Here is a 25,756-nt window from a genome sequence, read left to right as displayed (position 1 = left end):
GGTTTATAAACAGCAAACAGTAGGCCACATACGCCCAGTAGATGGCGCCCTTGTGTGTAATTGCCAAGAATAAAGGCACAGCATTTCCAGCTCAGAACAAAATGCCACCCTTTTTAAAGCATTACTAATGCATTGCTAACATGTTGCTTGTTTATTTTAGTAGAGAGCAATTGTCATGAGAGACAGAATCTTTCACATTGTGTCCCACCCCTACATTTATGGAAGTATGTAAGAACTATACAATTTTAATATATATATATATATATATATATATATATATATATATATATATATATATATATATATATATATATATATATATGTTACTTCATTATATGTAACACACTAAGACATTCCTGCCAAAAATGTTTACTTTTTTCTTCATACGCAAAAAAACACACAATAAAAGCTCAGACATATTTATGGCTTTACAGTATATAAAGTCATATTTATTATCCAACCTCGCCTCTCTTATTATTTTGACTGACAAATATATTAAATATGTAGTGCAGACTCAGCTAATAGTGCAATTTATTTACTTCTGCTTTTTTTCATAGCACATAGTTTCTCCAGGTGGATAAATGTTGTAAGTGCAGTTTCTTCGAATTCCATTTTAGCATACCACACAGTGCCATCTGGTGGTCATGAAGTTGTAATTACAACTTAGGAATCGTTCTATTTTTGTCATTGGCCACAGGAAAGGACTGTGCAGTGTCTGCTGAGCCAGGCTTGAGGCCCTGTCAATTCAGTATAGAATATGGTTTATACCAGGGTCTGTAGTCCTTCTCTTACACTGCTGAGCCAGGCTTGAGGCCCTGTCACTCCAGTATAGAATATGGTTTACTCCAGGGTCTGTAGTCCTTCTCTTACACTGTTGAGCCAGGCTTGAGGCCCTGTCACTCCAGTATAGAATATGGTTTACTCCAGGGTCTGTAGTCCTTCTCTTACACTGCTGAGCCAGGCTTGAGGCCCTGTCACTCCAGTATAGAATATGGTTTACTCCAACCACAATCACCCCAGTCTAGAAACAGACGTGCCCCTTGACACAAAGAATCACATTTCTTTTTTTATTCTACATTCTTTCTTTTCCTTTCCCCTGGGTTGAGGCATTTTCAAGGCAAGTGTCTGACTCCTTTCTCCCCTCCCCCTGTCCTTCTCAAGCTGTACGGTTTCTTCTTGTCCCTGTGCCTCTGAGACCGAATCTCATCTCTAGCCTGCCCTCTCCTGGCTCTCTGGAGAGTTGAGAACACCACCACTCAGTCAGAGCTCTGTGTCTGCCGGTGTGTGGGTGCCCATTTATTTTCTGTACCTGCCAGCCATTTATTAAATGTTTAACAACAGATTAACAGGAACAATCCCTGTAGTCAAAAGCACAGCGATGAGGAACAGAAGACTCAGCCACGCTCGACTGAGGATCATGTACCAGTGCCTTTTTGTGCCTGCAAAGATGAATTGGTTTGAATTCCCCCCAGGATTAAACACTCAGATACTGAGGATTTTAAATTAAAGTTCAACAGTGTTTTTTTCACAGTACATTTTTGTTCCCCAGGTCCTTAGCTGGAGGCAGATATCTGAACACAAGTACGACACCGTTTTAATCCAAATGGCTGCAGTCCAATATGTCTTGAGTGCAACTCACCCACAAAGAAACAGATGGAAATAAGAGAGAAAGATCAAGTAAAATGGGAAAACACACAGAGTTCAAATTCTTTACAACAAAATTGTGTAAAACTTGAAATTATAATGTGAACAAGTACTCATTCCTTCAGTGTGCAGTGTGTTGATTTTTAAAAATAAGCACAAAGTTAAGTTCAGTTTTACTTTTCAGTTTTAAACAATACAGGGGATTTAATAAATAGTTAAGAACAATTTCTTCTCAAAAGTTACTGAAATATTTCACATCCATAGTTCATAATCTCACATTGTGATGGTTTACACAAAGGTGTTCCTAATAGCAACATGAATTCAAGCAAATAAAGAGGTTTGGACAGCCAGGGGGACAAGCTGCACAAGCTCAACTTGAGTTATTCTATATATGTGGGGTGGGGCTGTGCTACTGCTTCATAGCATCTTCCTGGACAGAAAACAGTATGAGTAACTGCACAGAACTGAACCTCTAAACAAGTATTAGAGCAATGGAAAGATCCTGACTGTGGAGACCCTCCACACACATGCTCTACACTAACAGTGAAGTATTCGACAGCAGCCATTAAACTAAACTGCTTCATTAGTAATCATTAAATACAGACCTATCTGAGCTTTGTGTGGAAATGAGCTCACAATAGCCCTATATTTTTATGGTGCACCAAACAGAGTGCCTGGACATTCTATACAGAACCAGAGAGTTCTTCTTAGTATTCTATGGAACACTCATTGTGTTCGGGTTCTACATGGAACTGTTCCTCAGAACAACAGATGGTTCTATATACTGGCTTCTAAATAGAACCATTTGATTCAATAGAATACTAATTCAGGGATCCAAATATGAAACTTTGAATTAAGGAACCCCTAGATTCCATTAAGAGCCATTGAGTTTCATAATGAACCTATTCTATAAAACCATATGCTGCAACAAACATGGGTCCCAGAGAAAAACTGAAGGGACCATAGGGTTCCATGTAGAGTGTAAAGGAGACTCATTTTCCAAAGAGTGTACAGAAAAGAATATAAATGAATCATATGATTGTCAGTGTGAAAAGACACAACATGGGTTTGCAATTCTATGACTTTCATATTGGTTTCAAGGTCAGCATAGCAAATAAAGAGCTGAAATCAGGTACGTTTCATGGCTCCTTTTGTTAATTAAATAACAGAGCTGTATATGTCAGCAGTTTAATCTGAATCAGTCCGTTTTTCTACAGTTGAATAGTCCTCTCTTTTGTCCAGTCCACCCCACACTGATCCAGGGCGCTGTCTTCACATACATTCTGTTTGGGTAAAATGAAGAACAAACCCATTCTTAAGCACTTTGCATGTATTAGTCTGCCCTGTGATTATTATACCTCGTTATTAATAAGATGCAAGACTCGTGATCCTATAGTCTAGGAATTCATTTTTATATTTTGAAGGTTTTCAAATGCAGTACAGCTTATATCCCAACCCGCATCCTACAAGTGTGAACGCCCACGTTCATCTTTAAAATCACGTTATTATCCACACAACCAGTTCATTGCCATTCGTACTGTGATTGCAAACAGAATCGCAAGAACTATAATTCTTAGTTTCCGCGCAATAAATCAATAGGGAGGCCATCCCTTCACCGCATGTGTTTAGTATTCAGGCTGGGACTCTTACTCTGCTCTTTATTTGCCTCGGTTATTGTTGGATGCTTCCCGACGTTTGCTATCTGATTTTTATCTCTTCCCTGTTTTGCAGGTGTGTCAGTTTTAATTCTGCCCAGTAGGTGGGACTTCATGCTCGGAACATCAGACTTCTTTTTTTCTCGTTGTTTTAATGCAATCCCTGTAAGTCCTAGAGATGCGTGCGAGCGAAGTGGAATTCTGAAGCGAAGGGCAGCAGAATATATGACACGCCATGCAGTCTAGTGCCGAAGACACGCCGGGAGTACTCAGAGTTCAGCGCCATCGTCTCTAACGGAGTATTTTTCATTTTTCTTTTTTTTTTTTTTAAATCAGCCTTTGTGTACTGCGAGATACTGGGACACGACACGCGCACACACACATACATAACATACATACATCCAAACCCACGCTGACACACATACACTGACTGTCGGCGGAATCACTCACCATGGATCTATCGTTCTCTACACCACCAATTTGTTGGTGGAGGGTTTTGTTTCTCCTGAGCATTTTCCAGGACTACCTGAGCTCTGTGCTGGACTGCCCGCCGACCTGCAGCTGCTCGTTAATGGAGATATATTGCAATAGGTCCGACAGCGGGAAATTGTTCCCTCTGCTTGAGGTGCAAGACCCGGGGAACAATGGCAACAGCAGCACCATTACCGAGCAGTTCAAGAACATCAGCTCCATGTAAGTCGAGAAACTGGTGAGGCACAAACTCACTTGGGTGTCCAATCTTCACTTACCTTTCTGCTTTATTTAATGTAAGGGATACTGGCTGCAGCATTTGTAATGAAGTCAATATGTCTAGGTGACTTATTTTGGAAGAAAGACTGTTTCTCTTATTTCATAATTGCTTGAAAGTTCCTTGCGTTGGTTCCGGAAGGTGCATTTTTGAAATATCATATATTTTGAGAATTACTACTGTTTTGTAAAACCAACAGTACTTGTGTTGCTTTGAGTTAGTTTTCTTTTTTTCTTTTTTTAGCGCAATGTTATTATGTAACACAAGAATAGAAGTAGAATGGAACTAATGAAAGGTTAAATAATCTGTTGCTGAAAAAACATTCTAGAATAAAAACCGTTGTTTGTATTGACTTACATTTTACTGATGTATTAATACTACACTAGCGAAATAGGAAATGTTATTGATACGTTACGCACAGTGGCTTATTTGGTGTATTATTTGATGCCTCCATTAGATGTTTGATCACAGAACAAAAGTGTCCAGTTTTAAAATGAAACCCACCATGCATCTCATACCATGTAAGTACGATGATGTTTGCACCTTATCTCACCGTATTGTATGAAAAAACCTTCTCCAAGGAATGCATTGCAATGCCCTAATAATAACAGTAGTGACAGACAGTAGTTACATTATCTTAAAAAAACACGTTTGATTCCAGACCACATGTATTATATTTGATAAATGTATTGAAAACGTTTGCCATCGGTAGTACTGTACTGGATACGAGAGGCTCTTCGGGGAGAGCTCGTGGGTGCAGAGTGAGGCGCTTCACTCCAAGTTCTTACCTTCACAACATCACACGCCAGTTCTAATAGCCAGGGCTGTTTCTAGCGAGGCTTGTACAACACCTAAAGAATACCGTGCCCTGCTTTTAGTAGGATCGTTAGTTTACCCGATGGCATCGTACGCCATTCAAAAACAAAAACAAAAAAAACGCAAACTGCAAAAAAAAAGAAATAGAAAAAAAAGAAAAAACAAACAGTCCGTAACGGATACATGCCTGCATTTACAGTTATTTTAAACAATGAACTAAGGGAGTAATTAGCCTTTACTAGGATCAGTATGCTGCAATTGCACTGCATGTTAAAACGTTGTTCAGAAGTGTACTGTGTTTTTCTGTATGGTGTTAGACAGAATAAACAGTATGCTAGCTGCATTTTGAATTCAGACGGAACATTAGGACTGGCCTATAGTTAAAGACTCTATTCAAAGAATAGTTCAATCTATTTAGGCTAACGGGGAATACATCTTAACCGTTTGATAGAAAAGGGGTCTGTCTGAAGATAATATATGTTACAAGTAAACAAGATTCAGAGTGAGAGATACAAGTATATAGAGACTCTCCGAGGTGCCGTTGTAGAAGTGTGTGCATTCTTCCTTAAAACGAGTTGAAATGTTTGCTCAATGGTGTGGGGAGATGTAGTGTTGTGTGACCCATTGAATTCACTTCTACGACATTACAATGCGTTTGTTTGTAAAATGTCTAATGTGTAGTATTATTAGAGGTCAGTGAAAGACGAGTGATCACTTTGTGAACCAGACACAAAGTACATTTGTATTTTGGCTAAGTCTATTATTAATTTCACCGTCAGATCGATGTGTATTGCTATTCAACGAAATAGTCAATATTATGGACGTATGACAACATTCCAGCTATACCAAATTTCCATTGACTTGGAGTGATGCTTTATTCAGTGTATTCACTGCTCTGTGTATATCTATATGTATTATTATTATTATTATTATTATTATTATTATTATTATTATTATTATTATTATTATTATTATTATTTTATGTATTTATTTCTTAGCAGACTTACAATTATTACAGAATATCATAGACGGTTTTACTTATTTAAAGAACATTATTTAGTTAGTATCTGTGAACTGAGGAACATTCTAGTTCGAACCATGAAATCGTTGTTACAACTTTTAAAATGCATGCAAAGTGATGAAGTGGCCGGTATCAAGTTCCCCATGTCAGGCTAATACCGTGTCACAGTTTATCGCTGAATAGTACCTGTGGGTAGAGAACTGGTTTGTTTTTTTCTGCTGGACTGCCACGCTTGCTCCGAGTTACGCCACTAGAGGGTATCTAGTTCTATAGAAGAGTAATGGAATCTGTGCCGACGAGGAAATCAGGTAAACTTTATATGGACATTTACAGTGATGCTTCCTGAAACGTCATTTGATCTTAAAATAGCAGTTCCTTTCGTAGGTTAAATGAAAAAAAGACTTGGCAGATCGAAGGGAAGCGATCTGTATTGATTCATCTGTTTTCAACCCATGCAGTCTCTTCAGCACCACATTGTTGCAGACAGCTCCTCGGCTCTCCGTTGTAATTATTTCTCACATACAGGTGCTGAGACAGTCCCGCTTATAGAGACAGCTCTTCTCATGCGAGCATTTTCATTACAGCACCGATACATGCACATGTCATTGTTCCACTGTTTTCCCTTTCATTTGTATTGTCGTCACTGTGTCAAACCTCGCTGTATTACTCTGTTCACGTCCACAATAGATTAGCCTTACCCGATTCAGGCACGACGTGAGCTAGGCAGCTTGTTCTCAGTGTTGCGGCACCGCACACCTTCGATGCTCACATACACGTTACCATTTGCTTAAGCTCTGGTTCCTCCCAGAGAAAAAACGCATATGAATTTCTGAGCTCAAACCTGTTGACTCAAAGCCAGGACCGCAGACTTAAGAGCAATGCTGCAGAAACAGACACTGTAAACTGCGCGTTTAAGAGCAGAACACAATTCGGGTGTTGTTTGTGTGTCATTATGAAATAAACCCAGATTTATTTACAGTGTAACACCTCGACCAGCCCTCCTAGCTGCTTGGGAATGAAACAATGCTATGCTGTATTCACTTTAAACAACAGTACAGACCGCAATTACAATGTCTGTGCCACTAATTCAATAACTAACACGCTGAGCACATTGGAAAGCCGTGTTAATGACAGTCAGGTGACAGCAGTGTTTCTACTTCCTGATCACCTCGTGACAGGAAACGCCACTGACTTGCACTTTCTTGTAACTATGGTTCCCACTATAGCGTTATAAAGGGTGAGCACTGTGTGTGTGTGTGTATATATCTATCTATATATATATATATATATATATATATATATATATATATATATATATATATATATATATATATATATACACACACACACACATATACAGCAGGAAGCAGCGATGTGTGCGCCAGTGGCTCCACTACATTACCTGAAAGGAGCACAGCTGGCAGTCAGCTGTTGCAGGTGGCCCTGTTGCTGTGTCTATGGCCCAACTGGAAACATTTTTTAAATGATTTATTAGGCTATAATCTCGTCTAATCGTGGCTCACTTGTAAGCTGCATACAGTATTTTAAATGAAATAAATAAATAATAGAATGAAAGTAATAAAGCTCAAGGTGCCCTTGCCTGCTCCACATGCCCTTGTTTACTGAGGCACAGAGACAGCGATGGCAGCACACACCACTGACCCCTGTCCTTTATGTATTATGCACAATGCCATTATGAAATGGTCCCCCTTTTTAATAACCTCCAGCTAGATTGATATCACAGCCCTTCCACTAATGTTCCATTATGGATTTGTAGTGTGAGAGCCCGCAGGTCTCGGTACTCAGAGCTGATGATGTGTTCAGTGGCACTCCATGCATAACAACCCCTTTCCCATATTCCATTAGACACAGTCTAGGACATTTCAAACCAAATATATTGATGATATATGTGGTCCCTTTGTGTTTTCTTCATTGTATTCTATTGCAGTAATAATTGACGTCACATCCTGTATTATTGTCATATACACTAGGCGAGCAGACACTACATTTAGTTTCACACCTCCATGAAGAACAAGCAGCTGCTGCAGTGCAGCCGAGGCTTGTCCTGCAAACCTACACATTAACATTCTGTAGTAACAGCTGTCTATTTTAATGCCATTGGCAAATGAAAACAGTATTGCCATTTCAACATGTTTTTTTTCTATTAGCTTTTTTTGAGCATTCCTCGAGAAGTGAACAGCACAATTTCTATCCATTGCTGTTGAAATAATGACTTCTACACACACTTTCCATGGTCCAGCCTCCAGAGACAGAGGGCTGGAATTTCCAGCTGGAGATGGTGTTCCCCATAGCCTGACCAACCTGCTGTACCAGCCATCATTCATTTAGTAAACTACCCTTTGAGACAAGTAAAGCAATGGCAAAACTATAATGTACATTGAAACTGTTGATGCTGTACTAGAGAGCCACTGCAGGAATGACCCTAATAATACTGCACTGTCACACACACACTTATTCCCTTTGAGCCACTGCAGGAATAACCCTAATAATACTACACTGTCACACACGTATTCCCTTTGAGCCACTGCAGGAATAACCCTAATAATACTACACTGTCACGCACACTTATTCCCTTTGAGCCACTGCAGGAATAACCCTAATAATACTACACTGTCACACACACTTATTCCCTTTGAGCCACTGCAGGAATAACCCTAATAATACTACACTGTCACACACACTTATTCCCTTTGAGCCACTGCAGCAATAACCCTAATAATACTGCACTGTCACACACACTTATTCCCTTTGCTGATGATGCCTCCATATTTAGCTATGAAATAAATCAGGGAGTTGAGATTCATTCTGAATACATGTTGGAGCTACAAAGCCTGGTTTAATTGAACTGAATTCATCCTCTTTTCTCATTACAGCACAAAAGGAAAAATACATATTCCCATACACATCTTTCTAATTTGAGATCTGTGGAGAAAACAAAAAGTTAAGTTATACTTTAATCAGTCCATTGTTATGTACAATTTCAGTTTGAGACAGCAGAGTGACACAGAACACACTGTAACACACAGCGCTCATGAAACAGAAAGGGAGTTTTAACAGAACACACAGCGCACATGAAACAGAAAGGGAGTTTTAACAGAACACACAGCGCACATGAAACAGAAAGGGAGTTTTAACAGAACACATGGCGCACATGAAACAGAAAGGGAGTTTTAACAGAACACACTGTAACACACTGTTCTCATGAAACAGAAAGGGAGTTTTAACAGAACACACTGTAACACACAGCGCACATGAAACAGAAAGGGAGTTTTAACAGAACACACTGTAACACACTGTTCTCATGAACCAGAAAGGGAGTTTTAACAGAACACATGGCGCACATGAAACAGAAAGGGAGTTTTAACAGAACACACAGCGCACATGAAACAGAAAGGGAGTTTTAACAGAACACACTGTAACACACTGTTCTCATGAAACAGAAAGGGAGTTTTAACAGAACACACTGTAACACACAGCGCACATGAAACAGAAAGGGAGTTTTAACAGAACACACTGTAACACACTGTTCTCATGAAACAGAAAGGGAGTTTTAACAGAACACACTGTAACACACTATTCTCATGAAACAGAAAGGGAGTTTTAACAGAACACACTGTAACACACAGCACTCATGAAACAGAAAGGGAGTTTTAACAGAACACACTGTAACACACAGCGCACATGAAACAGAAAGGGAGTTTTAACAGAACACACAGCGCACATGAAACAGAAAGGGAGTTTTAACAGAACACGCTGTAACACACAGCGCTCATGAAACAGAAAGGGAGTTTTAACAGAACACACAGCGCACATGAAACAGAAAGGGAGTTTTAACAGAACACACAGCGCACATGAAACAGAAAGGGAGTTTTAACAGAACACACTGTAACACACTGTTCTCATGAAACAGAAAGGGAGTTTTAACAGAACACACTGTAACACACTATTCTCATGAAACAGAAAGTGAGTTTTAACAGAACACACTGTAACACATAGCACTCATGAAACAGAAAGGGAGTTTTAACAGAACACACTGTAACACACAGCGCTCATGAAACAGAAAGGGAGTTTTAACAGAACACACAGTAACACACAGCGCTCATGAAACACAAAGGGAGTTTTAACAGAACACACTGTAACACACAGCGCTCATGAAACACAAAGGGAGTTTTAACAGAACACACTGTAACACACAGCGCTCATGGAACAGAAAGGGAGTTTTAACAGAACACACTGTAACACACAGCGCTCATGAAACAGAAAGGGAGTTTTAATTGAATTGAAAGCGGCATAGCCTTTGTAAAATTACAACAGGAAAATAAAACATGCCCAGGTGTTAATGATCCCTGTAAACAGCACATCTGGTGAATTTTATTAAAATAAAAAAACAGGCAAGACTGCTTCTTTCAGCAGGTGCTAATTGTTTTCTGTCATATCCTCCAAATGGCATTAATATGCTAATTGAATTATTGCATTTAATGAGACCAGAGTGCTGTCAGGTGTTGACACTGATGAACACGAGGCTCAAAAATTCCCACCTCTGTCTTTAACTCTGTGAGAGCCTGAAGATTGAGGTGTCCAGGTTAACTTATTCATTACAATAGTATCCACTTCATAACATTACTTCCCAATAACAGCAGTAGGGAATGAAGCGTTTGTATTTGACCTACACTATACCACATGCTGATGTTTGAAATCCACACAAGGAGGAACAGTGATGGGATCCTGTGTTAATTACACTCTGCTGATCTCACACTGCTTACCAGGCAACAGGTGCGCCCATCCTCCCCTGCCTTGCATGGCTGTCTCATGTTGCTGTTGCAGTGGTGGCAGAGTGCAAGGAAAGCACTGAAGTCTGAGGTCTGTGAGTTAACTGCATGATCATATTGCTGTTGCAGTGGTGGCAGAGTGCAAGGAAAGCACTGAAGTCTGAGGTCTGTCAGTTAACTGCATGATCATATTGCTGTTGCAGTGGTGGCAGAGTGCAAGGAAAGCACTGAAGTCTGAGGTCTGTGAGTTAACTGCATGATCATATTGCTGTTGCAGTGGTGGCAGAGTGCAAGGAAAGCACTGAGGTCTGTGAGTTAACTGCATGATCATATTGCTGTTGCAGTGGTGGCAGAGTGCAAGGAAAGCACTGAAGTCTGAGGTCTGTGAGTTAACTGCATGATCATATTGCTGTTGCAGTGGTGGCAGAGTGCAAGGAAAGCACTGAAGTCTGAGGTCTGTGAGTTAACTGTATGCTCATATTGCTGAGAGCAGCACATGAATCTTATTGCCATAGCATTTTCAGTTGTGTTTGTTTCTTCTGTAATCTTTGGGGTAAAAATCTAATGAGCCAGTCAAGCTCTACTGCTACAGGGATTCAATTGCTCTATTTCTGATGTAAAGCTAAAAAAAATCCAATATTTTACAATTCAGGAACTATGTAAGAGGATAGATGGAGTGACAACACAACAGCCTTGTTAGCTGCAGTCATAATGTGATCAGGCAGATACAGCCTAGACATGCCACATGATAAGATGGGTGTGTGTTTGTGGATGTGTAATACTGTCCTATCTAGCCGTTCATTTCACTTGCCTGTAATCTAAACTGGAAAGATTATTACAAACATTCACCACAAGGTCACAACCTGTAGACAGCAAACAGAGTGGGGTGTTCAATTAAACTGAACCTGTCACACAAAGTCCTCAATGGTATCAAATGGATTTTTATTGATATACAATTTTAAAAGTGTGCTGTAATTCAGCGACTTTATTACTAATCATAAAATATAATGTTTGATGGCATAACATCATTTTAATGACACATTACAAGTGTTCAACTGTCATGTTATGAAGTTGATTTTCATAACTGCCTGCCTGTACAGAGCTCTGCAAGCTGAACGCCTGTTCAATGCGCATGCTGCTGGTGTTTACCTGCTTCTCAGAGTGAAGTGTCTAATGAGAATTACAGGTTGTCACATGTTGAGGCTAATGAGTGCCGTTTACACTTCCTTTGATTACATTGACCTTAATTGTAATTAGCATTATTCTAAAATCCTCATGTGGGCTTCGGGCCAGAAGGACACAGCTTCAAGGGAGATGGTCACATGTAAAATAAGCACTTCTGACATTTAAAATCTTTCTCTGCCAAAGACTGTTTTTACAAATATGTGTATTGATCCAGAAGAAGAGCTTTAGAATGATAGCTGCTGGTCAGAACGTTGGGGGCTTTATTCATAGCCAGGGCACATACAGTATTATTATTATTATTATTTATTTCTTAGCAGGGTTAGAAAGCATCCAATTATGTTCAATTAAACCCTAACCGGTAAACTCTAAAGACCCACATCACAGGAATGAGTATTCTTTCAAAGAAGACCACAAACAAATGAAGATTTGGTATAATCTTAAAAAACTCCATGGTATGTAAAACATTTTAACATGCTTACACTTGAGTTATTTTACTTTATTATTCAAGTCATTGCTTTTGCAAAATGATAGAGACTTCAGTATCTAATCACAACTTCTCTCTCTTACCTCATTGAGTACGTTTCACTCGCTTATTTTATGACAAGATGAATAAAAGCGATGAGAGGTCATTTTATTTTTATACAGTCTTTCTGCAGGTTAATTTTATAGAAATAAGCACTACAGCATGATTCACTGTCTGAAGCCATGGTCTCTTTGTACATGCGAGGACCTGCCCTGTTTCTTACCAGCAATTCTGGAATACAGGCTTGAGAGCTGAAGATCTGTCCTTAATAAAAATAAAATAAAAAACTCTCTTTACTTTGTTGCTTTGACATGTGTGTCCTCCTGGGAGCCCAGAGCAGGCCATATGCACAGTTAAAGAATATTTTACTTTGAGGGTGGAGTTTGAAAGTCTTATTAGTTTTATCTGTCCTTGGTTTTGCAGTCCTGGGCAGTATTTTTACAGTATATGCCTCTGTATGGACAGCAACGTAACGGTACAGTTATGCCCATTTCTTAAAATGATTTTCTTATTTGCATCATACTCTGGTCTGAACCCCTTCCTTAGACTGGATTATTTGCAGAAAGATTTTTGCACCCTGTTTTTCTTTGTAGTTGCTTTCTTGCTTTAGTTGCAACTTGCTATTATCATTGTATGATATTCTGCAGTGTTTAAATACATCTTGGTATGCTGTGTATATATATATATATATATATATATATATATATATATATATATATATATATATTATACAGTATGTATATATATATATATATATATATATATATATAAATATATATATATTATACAGTATATATATATTCCAGCAGAAGTTTGTGACCATTGGCAAGTATTCTTTTCCCTAATGAAATAAGCTTCCCTATAATCCTCGCTATCAGGCTGTTCCATTGCTGTGTGTTCAGAGGGGACAATGTTTCTTTTCTTTTAGTAAGTGGTAGCCGGCACCACACTAGGTTAAAGAAAGTAAAGCAATCATGCAAGCTTTCCTTCACCGAGTGTGTTGCCGGATTCATATTTTCTAAAAGAAAATGCATGTTTGCTTTGACATGCGTGTTGTGGTACAAGATTGGCTATGAGAACACAAAGAGAAGACTGTGTAATAATCAGGGCTTTTAGGGTTACATTTGCGCTCAGTGTGTGTTAAACACTCCATATACAGAATGTGCAAGCCTGTCTCGGACTGGGTGGTGTGGATGCAGTCACTGAAGAAAAGCAGGGCTTGCTACCAGTCTGAAGCATTGCATCCTCATTGCAACTCATTTAACTGCTGAATGGCTTAACTCATCAGTTAGTCGATTAGTCAATGGCTCAATTAGCCCCCACAGGAAAGGCTTGTGTGCAGTCTGCAAGGAGCACCACAATCAATTGAATTCATTCATTTTCATTTTCTAGCTATTGATGTATTGATTTCTATTAGTTCCTGTGTTTCTTTTAGTTCTGTCTTGTTCCACTTTGTCAGCTTCCTTTTCACTGGAATGTCTCTATTGTGTGTTTGGAGGAAAAACCCACACTATAGAGCAGCAGTGTGCATCATGTTAGTAATAAGGAGCAGTCCCAGGGCTCATCCAGGCTCTATCCCAGTCACAGGGCTCTGTCATCTATAAAACATTGTGCACATCATTTCTGAAGCTTTAAGTAGGCTGGTCTTGGCGATGAACCCCAAACACTAACCACAGGGTCTTCTGTTTTCACACAGACACATTGAGAACTGGAGAGGCCTCCAGACACTGAACTCAGTGGACATGGAGCTCTACACTGGACTGCAAAGACTGTGAGTTCTGATTGCATGGATTTCTTTGTTTTCAGGGGATATTTCCTATGGTAATCCTTATCAATTGCTCTGGTCAAGGTAGTATATCTGCAGTATGAGATCACTAATGCCATCCTAAAAGCATTGAATTGTGTGTTTTCATTATTTTCAGCACCATCATAAACTCAGGCCTTCGAAGCATACTGCCACGAGCCTTTGGCAAGAACCCACATCTGCGTTACATGTGAGTAAAAGGGTTCTAATGCGAACAATACTTACATACTTCTTGAATGACTTGTTTAAATACATTACAGGGATTTGAGCAGCGTACACATTAGACAGGGGAGGAAGGTGGCAGATTAAGGAATTGTTTGTCCAGCTCTCTTGTCTAATAAGTACCCTTTAAGAAAGAAGAAGCAAGGTGTTTCCAAATCGAGCTCCTCCAGTGGTGACTAGAGGAATTGTTTTTACAATGCAGCTTTATCAGAGAGTGTGTGTGTGTATTTATGTGAGCGAGGGAGTAGCAGAAAGAGCTATGAGATAGAAAGTGAATTCAGAGGTGACTTCTTTCACAGAGGATCGTGTCACACAGGATGGCAGGAGGCTATGATATTCCAAAAAGTCAGTAAATAGCAAGAGGAATGAAGTTTTCAGGAGCTGAGTATCATTTCAATTGAAGGGGGGTGTTGATTCTTGCATGATTACAGTAAGATCTGGCTGTATATGTGTGGTGAGGGAGGGGGCTTGAAGCCGTTTCATTTACAGTGGAGTGGACAAGTTAAACTGGAATACCTCATTAACATGTAATGGAGTACCTCATTAACATGTAATGAATAGAGAATGTCACGGCAGCCCCGTCCACCCAGTAACAAGCGCAGCAGATGTGCAGCTAATTGAACCTCGTTACGAATGCAGATTGGGGCCCCGTGGAGGTGGCGTGGAAGATTTCATTCTGGGGTGCAGAAGGGAGGGGGTTCAATTAGGTGTCGATGGTAAGGAGAGGTCTATATAGCACTTGCAATGTGTACTACATTATAGAGCATGGGCATCAGGATACCGTATAGAGCATGGGCATCAGGATACTGTATAGAGCATGGGCATCAGGATACTGTATAGAGCATGGGCATCAGGATACTGTATAGAGCATGGGCATCAGGATACCATATAGAGCATGGGCATCAGGATACCGTGTAGAACATGGGCATCAGGATACCGTATAGAGCATGGGCATCAGGATACCGTATAGAGCAAGGGCATCAGGATACTGTATAGAGCATGGGCATCAGGATACTGTATAGAGCATGGGCATCAGGATACTGTATAGAACATGGGCATCAGGATACCATATAGAGCATGGGCATCAGGATACCGTATAGAGCATGGGCATCAGGATACCGTGTAGAACATGGGCATCAGGATACCGTATAGAGCAAGGGCATCAGGATACTGCAGTGGAAACACAGGATGCTGTGCATCGACACCCTTGATCTATATTATATGTGGCTGTGGGGCAGCTGTGTGTAGCGAGTGCACAACAGCCAGAACCTTTGATAGGTTTAATCACTGTAGCAATGTAGTACTGTATTTCTGCAGAAACCCTCATTCTATACAGAACTGTGTCTTTGGTGGCAAATAGAAAGTAGATCAGACATAAAAGCAGGTATCAGGCATGACCTTCTTGTCTCAAAAAGAAGCACAAATCCAATAAAAAAACAAGCTTAAAAGAAATAAACTGAACTATTGTAAACAGGAAGCTGTCGGCAATGTAAAAAAGAGATCCTGCTTTTTGCTCTTCAGTTAATACATCATAAAAAACACGTACCAAGTGGTGCTAATTGGCTCCCTTGTTTGCTTGGTGTCAGAGAGGCCAAGGAGATGGCAATGAAGAGAGAACTGCCGTCTCTCCCTGTCAGAAAGGGGTTCCTTTAGGGCAGGCTTGAGGCACATTGCCTGGGGGCAGGCAGTGTGGAAAGAATGTGTTGTAGCTTCTGTGTTTAAATTGGTTATAAACAGAGACCTCGTCACTCTCCAGCCAATATAGCGCCTAGCAAGTCTAATGAATTCAGACCATTTACTGTGGTTTTAAATAAAGCCCATCTGCTCCAACACGATTTAGCTGCGCTATGAGGGTGTGTATATTCCTCTACTTTATTTTTTCAAAATAACAAGATTTACATTTTTCTCTCATAATTAAGCATCATCACATATGCAAATCATTTACCAGTAGCAAAGTTGCTTTGAGGTTCCTAGATTAAGCCTCCATGATTTAAATTGTGACAATTAGAAGCACCGTTGTGCCAATTAGAGCTGTCATTCTATCAATTTCACTCGCAGCAAAGAAAGTACAAGCTGCTGCCTTTGCATCTTCAATACTATTGCCAGTCATTGCCCACAGTTTCCACGGAATTGCATACCACCCTTTTCCTTGCATTACTCTGTGATCGCCTGCATGTGTCTGTTTGTCTGAATCTGTGTCTCTCTTGGAATTAAATATGTGTTTTCATCGTGCTGTGGCTGTCTGAGTCCATTCCACGGCAGTGAGTTTTTCCACAGCAGGATTTCTAGCAGTTAGATTCAGATTACAGGGTGACAGGTACTGTTTTGTCACTTCACTGGCAGTAGGAGATCATGCCAGCCAGTATGGCAGATGTGCAGATCAATACCTTGACTAGCGATCTGTCTGACCTGGGAATGCATGGGACCCACTCTACTTCATATCAGTGGCATGGATGCTATGGGGGCCATTAATCAAAAGACAGGAATGTGAAAGTAAAAGATTCTTCTTTAATGAGGTTTCCGTTTAGCACTTGTTAGAATTTGATAAAAGAGGGTATTCTGTAGCGCTTTACTATAGGCAGGCGCATTGCTGATTTCAGGCTTTTATACAATAACAGACCACACAGCAGCCCCTGCCTCCTCAATCTGCACTCAACTGACATGCTGTGTACATAGCAGCTGGAAGCATGCTTGCTGCTCTGTCACTCACATTAAACAAGGACACGGATGCCTGTTTGGAAACCAAGAGTCTAGTACGCTGCTGCTTTGAAGCTGTGCTCTCATTTCTCGTGTCTTTTAAACTGGAAAGGAGATGTAGCGTCTCAGCAGGATTATCTGGGGCTCTCTGGAACAGAGCCATTGTTCACAGCTGCCCAGGCTCTCGTATTGCGGTTTTATGTTCTGTATTTGGGGGCGAGCACATCACTGACATCACCTCCAACATTGGGACATGAAGTGAAGCGTCTGAACTTTGTGTGAGCTTTAAAACCATCGTTCATGACAGAGATAGCAGGGATAAAGAAAGGCTGGAAAAGCATCACAAGCCTGCAGAGAGGTAGAGGACCAGAGATAGCAGGGATAAAGAAAGACTGGAAAAGCATCACAAGCCTGCAGAGAGGTAGAGGATCAGAGATAGCAGGGATAAAGAAAGGCTGGAAAAGCATCACAAGCCTGCAGAGAGGTAGAGGATCTGAGCCGCTGCTTGTTTGTTTCTGTTCCACAGCATCTAACCTTTCTGAATGAGAAATCATTCCACAAGGCTTCTAATCAATGATAGAAAAGTCTAAACAAGAAGCAGGAAGATACTGCTGCTAGTCCTCAGGATTATGTGCAAGCAGATCTATGCAGCATCTGTTCTCTGAAAACAGATTTTGCTATTGTATACACCAATTTCACCAAGTACAATTTATAAAGCAAACTGCACTGTTCATGTTCAAATTAAACATGTTATGCGAATGATACGATAGAAATGTTTGGAAAGTAAAGAGTGATGCACTTAACATTAATTGAGCTAAACACTGCCATGTCATGTAGTGTGCCTGTTTCTTCTTTAAAGGCCTTTATAAGACCACATTAGTGGAAGAGGCTGCAGAGATAACAAGTTAGCGGGGGCTCAGGTCTTTAGTGACGCTTCTTAAGTATATAAACCACGTCCCCGCTTGTCTCTGTGTGAAACCTCACAGCAGAGCCCTTTTTCACTCACTCGAATCCTGGAACAGCCGTAATCTCTAATCCTCTTTGAATTTCCTTCTTCGCACAAAACCAATGAGAATCTACCGTGGTTAAGGGGGTTTATCTCACAGAACATGTTGGAAAATGGTGTGAAAATAGAGCATTAGGTCAGCCCAGCATGCTTTCGATTTGAAGTGAAAAATGACTTTATGCTGAATGAAATTAACTGTGATTTATACTCCCTAGGCTGTTCTGTTCTTTACACTGTTACAAAATGCTTTATAAAAATGATAGATGTTGCCTTCCTCAGCACCCTGTTAACTTGTGCTGTACAGTACCTGTATGCGTAAAGCCTCCTCTTACCCACACAATGCTGGTACAGTCAGTCCAGAGGCAGTCCTGTGTAGTGCCCCCATGCCCTCACTGGGAACCTCTTACCCACACAATGCTGGTACAGTCAGTCCAGAGGCAGTCCTGTGTAGTGCCCCCATGCCCCCACTGGGAACCTTCTTGATATGTCTTATTTTGTGTAATAATTGAAATAGATGGTCAATGCTTCGTAAAGCGTGGTAAACCAATGAGAAATTTGCAAACTGTGCAGATTGCAAATAGAGATGTGATGTGTTTTGGGGGATGGCCGTATCTCATCTGTTCAACAGAGGGTTCATTCACTCCAATCCATCTTGCATGAGTATGTATTCATTACACACACAGTCCTTCAATGCAAGTCTTCTTGAAGAGCAATCCGCGCCAAACAGAACTCGAAGACCCCATTTTAAGCAAGTGTGAGGATAAAGGTAAATCTAAGTGTATAAAACCAGAAGAAGAATTAGCACAGGGGTTTCTCAGGCAGGGATTGACAGTAGCATTGCTATAGTGTTTTACAAATAGGAATTTGACAGTGCTCTGATGTTGTTTTACAAATATGAATTTGACAGTGGTGTGGTGTTTTACTAATAGGAATTTGACAGTGCTGTAATGTTGTATTATAGAAAGAAAGGTTTTAGAAAACAAGAGGACAAAAATCAGAGGCCTCACTGTCAGGGATTGCTTATAGACACAAGCCTCAACAGAGCAATTGTGTTTTGTGATCTTACTTGAATGTGTATTACATTATTTAAAAATCTGAGAGTGACCTGCACACTTGTAATTAATAATAATGATCACATTTATCTGAAGATTCTTCTGGACAGAGATCAGGACTTTGTTTGCATGCAGAAGCAGGACAGGGCTAATGTAGAATTCATAACCTCTTGGAAGGATCGTGCCTCATTCTTTGTGTCTACACAAAGGCAATAAGAGCTGCTTCTTCCTCCTCAATAGTTTTATTGTGTGTGTTTGCATGCAGCACTATATGAATAGAAATGACAGGCTAACATTGGTCAGATTGTAATTGTATTGGATTGATGTAAAGAACTAAAGCAGCACTTCTGTGTAACACAAGGTTTATGTGGAGTTGAGTGTTTGTTGGTGTAGGATCGGCAAACTCATTGTTCAGCTGACTGAGAGCTAGAGGGGAGGGGGTGAATGTGAGGACCTGCTAAGTTAAGAATTTCAGATGGGTCTGTCGGTCTGATCCAGCCCTGCACACATTGATGAACTGGTTCTCTTGTCATTTCTCCTCTGCACTGTCCTGGCTGTCAGCACACAATCAAGAGGAATCGATCGGTCACCGCGAACATGAAGCAAGGATGAGACAGAGAGACAGAGAGGTCAGCTTGGAGATTCAGGTCTGCCGCTCAGAGGATTGCCTTTTTTCGTAGAAATCGGTGTACTTGTTTCTCAGACTAATAGGGCAGCCAAGGGCAGGGTAATGGCCTGTGACTTCTTGCTAGCACTCTCCCTGAGTAGTTTTATAAATCAGACAGGGACCTTTAGCCAATCCCAGTATAAAAATAGATGCATTCTGTTGGCCTAGAAGTGGTGGATGTATCTGTGTAATGCAGTGGGTATGAAGTGGTGGATGTATCTGTGTAATGCAGTGGGTATGAAGTGGTGGATGTATCTGTGTAACGCAGTGGGTATGAAGTATGTATTTGTGTAATCCAGTGGGTATGAAGTGGTGGATGTATCTGTGTAATGCAGTGGGTATGAAGTGGTGGATGTATCTGTGTAATGCAGTGGGTATGAAGTGGTGCATGTATCTGTGTAATGCAGTGGGTATGAAGTGGTGGATGTATCTGTGTAACGCTGTGGGTATGAAGTGGTTGATGTATCTGTGTAATGCAGTGGGTATGAAGTGGTGGATGTATCTGTGTAATGCAGTGGGTATGAAGTGATGGATGCATCTGTGTAACGCAGTGAGTATGAAGTATGTATTTGTGTAATGCAGTGGGTATGACGTGAATGACAGTGAATTAACCCATGGATGTCACAATTGGAGACGCTGTTTTTCAGGTACTATTAATGCATGAACACTTTGATGTAGTGGTTACTGTGCAGCTCATCACCAGGGTGTGGAGCTGTCATGTTGCCAGGATTCTTTTGTTCTTCATTTCTCCCACAGAGGGTCTTTTGTGACACTCTTTCTGTATATGTACACACTGTAGGTATCTTAAGAGTGAAATTACTGCATCTTGCGCCTTCAATTTGAGAAATAGTTGAGACTGACATTTAATCTAAGCCTAGTCAAATGCAGCTGATTCACAAGGCTGCGACAAATAAGAGGTTTGCATAGGAAGAATGTAAGCCATTTGATTAGAGACAGATTTCTTTTTATTTTTTCTCCAGCTATGCCATGCAAACAACTTTGCAACAACTGCCTTTGTTCTGAAATTCTTCAGCGTTCTATTCCCAAGAGCGCCCTTAGTAAGGGAAGCATTGTTTTAGACAGTCTCTCTGGTTATCAAGCACATTCACAGCTCTGTTCTCTTTATAGGGTTTAACCGCAGAGTATTGATGACCTGTAGTGTAAATGATCACACCTGTATGTAAACCCATCAGCTGTAGTGCTGTTAAACTGCAGTCACAATGCTACAGTCCACTGTCACTTATTGATTGTACTACTTTCAACACAGTGAAGTGGAACAGGGCAGATCAAATTGCATAAAATAAAACTATACTTTAAGAGCTTTTATATCTATGTAGTATTTCATTCTTTAGTGAATCATCAGTAAATATCACGTACTGTACCAGGGCTGTGGTGGTACAATGGGCAGATCCAATGGGACAGTGATGATGGCATTGGGGTTTGTGTATGAACGTTACAATGGGCAGATCCAGTGGGACAGTGATGATGGCTTTGGGGCTCGTGTATGAACGTTACCTTCTTGCTACGTACAGTTCTTCTTAGCAGAGAAGATGTGTTACAAGTGCTTTCCCAGTTAAGGTGAAAGTACCCAGACCTTTTTTTTATTGTAGTACGGTTGTGTATAAATATGGTAGTTTTGGTTGAGACAATCTTAATTACAGGTAGAAGCCCTTAATCTTGGAGGATGCATTTGTTAAACCTCCTGTCTAGTTGTTTTAAATTTGAAATTGAAATGAGGATTTCAATTCACAAGCTAGGAGGCCTAATCAATGCTTCTGCCTAAGTGAAGGGATTCTACTTATGTACACCCCAAAGGATATTTTAAACTCCTATTGAATTTGCTTTTAATTCATGTACTGTAATAGTTTACTGAAGACAAGCTATTTGAGATTGAATGCTGCAGGAGAATGTATTGAAATCAGGTGTAATGGTAAATGAGGGAACCAGTGCTATATTTCCCCTGGCATTAAAACAGCTGCCCAGTAGAAAAGCAGGCCAGGGGGCACCTCCTCAATCCACGGATTCTCCCTGACCATTATTGCTAATGACTCACTGGTAGGCAGCGCTGATGCCAATGAGGTGGCAGAAGGATTGCGGGTGGCAGTGGCAGAGGGGTGGCAAGAAGCCATAAACACTTATATTGCCAATTTCATCTTGCCTGCTGTTCTGCTAACTCTTTGCTTTTTACACTGCCTGGAAAGGTCTGTTCATTTATTTTGCTTAAAGTATGACATCATCATGCCCCCTTGTTCCCCTCACAAGGAATATTATGCTTCGCAAAGGAGAGACTGTTCTAATCTAATCTGCCTAGGAAACACAGTGCACAGAATGAATGGGCCAGATGTCCCTACACAATTTCCTAAATGAATATGTGTCTTTGTGGTGCTTCAGAAACCCCCAGGTAATACTCCCGGTAGCTGCTTCTGCAGTAAATGGGATCCTTCTTATTGTCACACGTTTTGGACTCTGTGTATTCAAAGCCACACAAAAACTATTTTGTTTGTATTTGCTGTTAATCTTTCTCAGCCTGACTGCTGAACATTGCCAGGCTCCAGGGAGGGGCTCTTTGGAAATGGAGGAGTGCTTTCCCATATGGATTGTGCCACCAGCTTTCAAGCAAGAAAATAATGAAACGGTGTGTGCTGTCAGGGCTGTGTAGAGGCTCGTCTGGCTGAGACCTGAGCAACGATTAATGTCCTTACTGGGTCTGTTTATTATTCAAACTTCAGGGCTTGTTTTGGGAATAAAGGGGGGCAATAAAAGTCTTAAATGTGCTTCTGATGTCGCCACCAAATATTGATTTCATTGCTTGAATGATCACTTTCTTGAAGAAGTCTTCCATGGTGTATTTGATTGATGTGTGTGTCTGAAGGAAGATTAACTAGTCACCCTGTTGCTTAGAGTTGAATCAGGGAGATCCTTCTCAGATGTGCAGGGGCTGTTTTAATTCAGGGGAGCGTTAAAACAAAATGTGCAAATTTGCATAGATTTGGGCACAGAATGCATTAGAATATCAATGGTGTGTATCCCTCAGAAACAACCACCATATACAATAAGCAAGAAAATTCAGCTGCAATGAAATCCAGATAGCTCTGCCAGGCTCACAGAATGCTACAATTTTATTCCATTTTAATTGTATTTCCCATGATTGTGGAGAAACTTACTTTAATGCTAAACCTCAATTTACATTTAAAGGAGTTAGAATGTTTTTGGGACAGTGAAAAGTCATGAATGATTGACAGGTACTGTGTATGTGGGTCGTATGGGGGACACGGCCTCAAGAAATTCAGGGACAGCTGGAGGTAAGTGGGACAGAGCCTGGCATTTATAGCTCTGGGGTGCAGGCCATATTGTGTAAGGACAGTAGGTACCTGATCTGTTTGGTGCCTTTTTAAATGAGCTATCACTTATGTAAGTGGTAATACATGAATTGTATCGATGTGATATTTAAAGAGTACAGGGTGTTGGGAGGAGAAGCAGAGGTGTTTGAAACTGAAACACTGACAATGACCCTGTGGAGGTCACCATTGGGGTGTTCTCAGGAGAGATAACTTGACAAATCAAGCTGTTTCTCTAGTGAAAGAATGTAGACAGCCAGCACTGCTTCTCGCTCTGTCCCTGATGTTCTGGGAGGAGTCCAGACTGTGTTTGTTGAGGTGGCATTTGCAAAGTTAACTGCTCTCTCATCAGATGGGCGCAAGAGGTTTCTGACAAGGTCCAGGGTCTAGCTGCTTGTAAAGAGCACTATAGCTCCCAAAATCAGCTGTCAAAAAACGTGTCACTGAACAGTTACAAATATTTAAGAAAAGTGAACTTTTCCACAAAAGATGTTTTTCTCACAAATATTAAAATTGAAAAAAAGAGCAATAATAAAATGCGTGGCGCCCACAGAAATGTGCTTTTCTTAACTGGTGCACATCTTGTATGTTATACAATTATAAACAACACTTTCTGCCTTCTGGCACAGATTTATGAATAAAACATTTGCTAACAGAATAATAAAAACTAAGGCAGTTTGCCTGTTATATTGTCAGTTGCCCAAACAAAATGTATTCTGTATGAATATGTTCTGGCACACATCCTGTAGCTTTGGCAACACCAATCCTTAATCCAAATAATTGCAACCCAGTGGTCCTGCTATACAAGATAGGGCTGGTGCCTCTAAGCCCAAGTATAGCAATGTAGCCTGTGTGCAGAACAGGGCTGGACAGGGAACCTGCAGACACTGAGACTCACATTTATTGAGTGGGTGATTCTGGAATCAATGTGTCCCTGGGATACAATGATTCTGATGAAAACCTGGAGAAGTAGAAGAGTAGAAATAGCTGCAGGCTGCAGCTCTGAATAGTTCTCATAGCAGCCTGTGTGGTTCAACATGAGCATTGATGAAGTCAGTTCCTTTAATGACACATCATGCTGCTGTAGCAAGTGAGAGAATCCCCTGACTTTCACAATCAAGAGGCTCGCTGCCTTTAGTTAACACTGATGGAACATCCACAAGAATGTATGGGAAAGGAGTAAAGGAGAAATGATGGGAAACAGTTAGCCATAGTCACCTGTCAGTGTGGTGCAGTGGTGTCAGTAACGGTTTTGGCATATTGCATCAAACTGCATTCACATTGTAGCCATCTGAAATAAAGCCTCACATCTGACTACGTGATTAGCAAGCATGATGTAGTGTTTAAGTATGATGCTCAATCCTTGCATTTGTTTTGGCATTCTGTGAGTACCAATCTAGCAATGCACAGAGACAATGTGTTTGTAATACAGTCCGTTTTGTAAGAGATTCAGGTATTTAAACAGCATGTTCTTTGAATTTGAAAGTACAGATGAGTCTGGGAGCTGAGGAGAGAGAGCTGCATGTCTGTGGATGGATGTTCTTATCTGGGTAAACTAGATCAAGTACATTAAACATGGAAAGAGATGCTGCTTTCATCTTTGAGGTATTTGTGGAAAAGGTTCTCCTTTTCAATTGCATCTTGTGATGATGCGCGCTGTTTCTCTATTTCCATGCTCATTTATTTGCCTTGGTGCACATTTCTCTATTTTAATAACTGTGACTGTTCATTGCGGAGGGCTGGTGTCATGTTTGATGGTTGATTTTCCCCCAAATCCAATTTAAGCTGACATTTCTCCTCTCTATATGATAGGTGACCTTTGGAAAGGATGCTTCCCTCAGCCAGTGTGAAAGCAGGCTTGAGTTCTCTTTTAAGCTCCAGTTCATCTTCCTTTGACCAGTTTAACTGTTTCATTCCCAGCCTTCCACACTGAGAGGGAGGGTATGGTTGTGATCCTCCATGTCTAGCATACACTGCCCAGGCCTGGCACTCTTCCACTAGTTCCATGTACAGTACACATGATTATTGCTTTTATTAAGCCACCATTATTCCATCTGTGCTGAATATCACACAGAACGGTGTGCTGAAGACACTATAGATCCTCTCAGTCTCTGTATCGGGACAGTTTGAATTGCTTTTGAAATGTGCTGAATATCATACAGAACGGTGTGCTGAAGACACTATAGATCCTCTCAGTCTCTGTATCGGGACAGTTTGAATTGCTTTTGTTATACTACAGAATAAGGGGGAGCCAGTCCAGTTGACAGGTTAATAACACATGATTTCTGAAGTTTCTGAAGTTGGAAACATGTTGGTTCCTAGCAGCAGCAGTGTGGCTTGGTAACCCATTCCTGACAGCAGAGAGCTGCTGGCCTCATTGAAATATAAAGCAGCCATTATCTAAATACCAGTTCTTTACAGAGAGACCCAGCTGTATTTATTGCAGGTGCTGTTTGCACAAAACTAATTAGGCTTCGATAATCTTCTTATTAACAACATCTGCTCTTTATTTGCCTCTCTAAGAACAGTAAACTAAATTAGCTGTTCCAATTATGTTCACTTTTATTATAACTGTAAAATGATTTTTT

General features: G+C 40.6%; 1 protein-coding gene across 6 annotated transcripts in view; it reads left to right on the top strand.

Annotated features, from left to right (window-relative positions):
• Positions 1 to 3,246: 3,246 nt before the first annotated feature.
• LOC117962476 (NT-3 growth factor receptor-like) overlaps positions 3,247 to 25,756 on the top strand; it is an 81,208-nt gene continuing 58,698 nt past the window's right edge. For 2 of the 6 annotated variants that reach the window (XM_034901483.2, XM_034901482.2), the window contains exons 1-3: positions 3,247 to 3,992; positions 14,079 to 14,153; positions 14,305 to 14,376. In XM_034901483.2, coding sequence (XP_034757374.2) covers positions 3,751 to 3,992; positions 14,079 to 14,153; positions 14,305 to 14,376 — 389 coding nt within the window. In that variant the 5' untranslated portion in view covers positions 3,247 to 3,750. The other 4 variants (XM_058995618.1, XM_058995619.1, XM_058995616.1 and 1 more) reach the window with 4 other exon arrangements.

The sequence above is a fragment of the Acipenser ruthenus genome, chromosome 21 (genome assembly GCF_902713425.1).
Source record: "Acipenser ruthenus chromosome 21, fAciRut3.2 maternal haplotype, whole genome shotgun sequence".
Taxonomy (NCBI): Eukaryota; Metazoa; Chordata; class Actinopteri; order Acipenseriformes; family Acipenseridae; genus Acipenser; species Acipenser ruthenus.
This window is presented reverse-complemented; position numbering and strand designations above follow the sequence as displayed.